Source organism: Etheostoma spectabile, chromosome 1 (genome assembly GCF_008692095.1).
Source record: "Etheostoma spectabile isolate EspeVRDwgs_2016 chromosome 1, UIUC_Espe_1.0, whole genome shotgun sequence".
In the NCBI taxonomy this organism is placed as follows: Eukaryota; Metazoa; Chordata; class Actinopteri; order Perciformes; family Percidae; genus Etheostoma; species Etheostoma spectabile.
In genome coordinates, this window is record NC_045733.1 from 16,449,287 (window position 1) to 16,452,909 (window position 3,623).

Sequence of the window (3,623 nt, forward strand, 5' to 3'; positions counted from 1 at the left end):
TCTTTTTTTTTTTTTTCTTCTTCTTTTGTATCCCGTCCTAGGAAAAGCTGTGTCAGTGCATTTTAAATGCCTACAGCAATGTTAGCGTCTACCGTCCTTCCTTAGGTCACACCCTAACAGCCTAACCTCATCTGGTGAACCACAACACCTCTCCTACCATCCATCTTTCGTCAAAATACTTCTCCCCTGCCTTCCGTTCGTATACAGTACATAAGTGTGCGGGTGACATGCCAGTTCAGCAATGAGAGCGTAGACATTAACCCATGAAGGCCTGGTGGTCAAGGCTCAGAGTTATGACCAACATTTTTATTTTTATTTTTTTAAATATAGTAAATCACCCCTCGCAACTCTTAAAACAAACAATAATTAAAAGTAACCGTAATAAAAAAGGTATGAAATGATTCAAGTTCAATAATATGCCATATCATTAAAATAAAATAACTGCCTAGATTTTGCACTGTGAAGGAGGATGTATGTTTATATTTATTTTTTAATTAAGATGCTTGAAGATGCTGCTGTATGTTTTGTGGGGAATCTGTGGGGAGCATTTGACAGCACAGGGGGTGAGGGACGCCTGGATGGATTTTAGAGGCAAGTCATCGGTGCTGTCAAAGCCCGGCAGGGCCAGAGAGTCCAGCTGCATGTTAAGCACAATCTCCGTGTTCCTGCAGAGGAAGCTCTCGTCCAGCTCTCTCCCCTCCGAGGGCTCCGTCTCCGAGCTGGCCACAGTCTCTCCGGCCCCGTCTTCCTTCCGGCTGAACAGGCGGTCCAGGTAGCTGGTGTAAGTGCTCTCCTTCTGGAGCTGGTCCTCTTTGTGAATGTCCCAGCATGCTTCATCTACTAAACAGCCGTTCTCCCCAACTCTCTCCCCGGAACCAAAGCTCTCCCAGGGGTGAGCGGGCCAGGCGTCGTCACCGCCGACAACTCCCAGCCCTCCTCCACCTAACTGGGCGAGGTTTACCAGGCACTTCTCCTCCTTCTCCTGACTTATGGACTTGGACATGGAGCCTGAGCGAGGAGCCTCTAGCTGGGAAACGGAGGAGTTGAGCTCGTTTAGGAGGCCCACCTCGTTGAGCAGGGCCACCTCCTGACAGGGCTCCGGCTGCAGGCTCAGTTTAATGGTGCTGGCGATGAAGGAGTCAAAGTCAAAGCCTTGGTTCTGCTGGCTTTGAGGCTTCTCCATCTGATGTTTCTCCTGCTCGCTGTCCTTCTCCGCCGGACTCTGGGTCTTCTCGGCCTCCTGCAGCGCGATCTGGGCCTTCACCAGCCCGTTCTTCTCGCACTTGCTCTTGGCCTTGCGGTCAGCCTTCTCCTTGCTCTGCTGCTCCTTCCAGTTGGAGATGTCGATGATGAGCTTGGGTTCATAGTAGTGGTTGACTTCACTGTCCCTCCAGATGAGGTTGTCCAGGTAGGAGGGAGACACTGCCTTGTAGTTACAGGTGTGGCTACACTGCAAGTCACAGTATTTGTTTTCGTGGTAGTCGTCCTGCCAGGACTGCTCTGGCTGGAACAGTGTGGAGTAATCAAAGGATGGCTCATCCAGGAACTCCCGATCTCCATCAGCATATTTACGAGGATCCACCTGGAAACAGACAACAGACACTTTTTAGTCTTCGTTACCTCATCAAAAAGCACATCTAAAAATCAGCGAGGAGCAAAACATGTTACCCCTATAATCTTGCAAACTTGGTAAAGCGTTGGTTTGTAACACTATTTTCAATGCTTTATGTACGATACTTAATCTATGCATCCTTACATTTGGGAGCTCTTATCTATAAGCATTGAAAAAGTACATTTAAAGTAAAATGAAATAAACAGAAGAAAAACTAATTGTTTTTAGGAGTTTATTAAAACAAAAACCACACACCTGAACCTCCTCCTTGTCTGTAACAAGAGAGAGGGCCCTTGGGTCAACCTGGACTTCGTCTGGGTCGTGGGTGCTGTGCAGGTGCCAGTCAGCTTCTGACAGCTGGCTCTCATGATATCTGACAGAGTATGAAAGAGCAAGACTTCAGTACACAAACACTGACACACAAAATTACTCAAAAAAAGGTTCCAGTACAGAATATAATGCGCAAACAAACCATTTAACTAATTCATAAAGACTTCTCAGGTGACCTTTAGAGTCCCATTATTACTGCTTAGTAAACAAAGCAAACTATAATCCACTGAAACTAAGCTCAAAATGTCTCAGAGGAAATGTTTAACTTTGCATCACCGAACCTGGTCACAGAGAGCAGGTGTTTGACAGGGAAAGAGTGAGGGAGCATACCTGTCCCAGGTGTGGCTGTGGCTCTGGTCCATGAGCAGGATATCATCTACTTCATCCTCGATGTGGAAGGGGTGCAGAGAGACAGGCTCGTCTAGGGGGAAGGAGTAGTCGGCCATATAGGGGTGGGCCAGGGCCTCCTCCGCGGTGAGGCGATCCATGGGGTTAAAGGTCAGGATCTTCTCCAGGAAGTCGAGGGCTGCAGAGAGGAGGACAGTTAGATTACCAAGTAGGAAACAATGATTTATGAGAGATAGAGAGTACTTTGAGCCGGTGAGTACTTCGAGCCTGTGAGTAGTTCTAAATGTGAAAAAATAAAGTGGTACTCACCCTGGGGACTGACGTCAGGCAGCAGCTTAGCCAGTGGTGTGTGAGGCTTGGACATGTCGTTGCGGATAAAGACAGGGATGACGCTGTGAAGCTCCTGTCGGTCTTCCTCTCGCAGTACGGGGATGGACTCCAGGATCAGCTGCATCTGCTCCAGTTCGTGGGCCCCTAAAAACACCAGGCGAGAAAAAAATTTGGCACTTTCTTTTGAAGAGTTACAACATTCAGCATCTACATGACTTGAGGGTGCCATACCCCGAGAACAGATATTTGCTTTGTGTTCAACTCAAGGCAGTTTTGGTCAGTCTCTCCCAGCTCTAGCTGGATTTACAAAAGGCCAGCAATAAGGATTGTAAAAGCAGACTGACTTTGGATCTCCTGAACATATGCCTCATCAGAGCCACCCAACCTGCTTTAAGGACTGCTCGTCAGTTTGTATATGAGGTGTTGCAGTGAGTCAGCCAATAAGAAACGAAGTCAACATTTACCTGCAAACAGGGTTTTCCCTGTGAGCATCTCTGCAAAGATGCAGCCGGCGGCCCACATGTCGATGGCTTTGGTGTAGTTGTCAGGAGAGAGCAGCAGGCGAGGAGACCTGTACCACTTGGTGACCAGACCTTCAGAGAGATGACCCTGTATTAAAAGGGGACATGGCATATTTAGAGGAAAACAGTCAAAGGCTCTAAAATCTGTCACTTCCCTCAGTAATGTTTACATGTGATCAGGGTGGGAAATTAGCACCCGCCAATGGCGGGTACGTTTTCCAAAATGGCGGGTGACTTTGCCTTGTGTACCAGCCACAGTGGCGGGTGGAGTGGTTTTTTAGCGCTAGTCCGTGACATCAGTTTAAAAAAATTTAGCGGTAGCCAGCAGTAGCAACTGTTGAGGGTGAAGTAAAGAAAAAGAGAAGGTACTTTTTCAAATAAGTGGCGCATTGTGGCAAAGGGGAAACAAGGGAATGGTTAGCCTACTAGGGTTGGGCGTTGTCGCCTAACAGTTAATCAGACATACATTCAAATGCCCTCTG

At 47.7% G+C, this 3,623-nt stretch overlaps 1 protein-coding gene across 4 annotated transcripts in view; it reads right to left on the minus strand.

Moving 5' to 3' along the window:
• Positions 1-11: 11 nt before the first annotated feature.
• The window catches only part of mapk6 (mitogen-activated protein kinase 6), a 14,964-nt gene continuing 11,352 nt past the window's right edge, over positions 12-3,623 (minus strand). For all 4 annotated transcript variants that reach the window (XM_032518696.1, XM_032518705.1, XM_032518716.1 and 1 more), the window contains exons 4-8: positions 3,085-3,229; positions 2,600-2,764; positions 2,273-2,468; positions 1,868-1,985; positions 12-1,582 (exon numbers count right to left, since the gene is read on the minus strand). In XM_032518696.1, the coding sequence (XP_032374587.1) occupies positions 491-1,582; positions 1,868-1,985; positions 2,273-2,468; positions 2,600-2,764; positions 3,085-3,229 (1,716 nt within the window). In that variant the 3' untranslated portion in view covers positions 12-490. The remainder of the gene's footprint in view (positions 1,583-1,867; positions 1,986-2,272; positions 2,469-2,599; positions 2,765-3,084; positions 3,230-3,623) is intronic.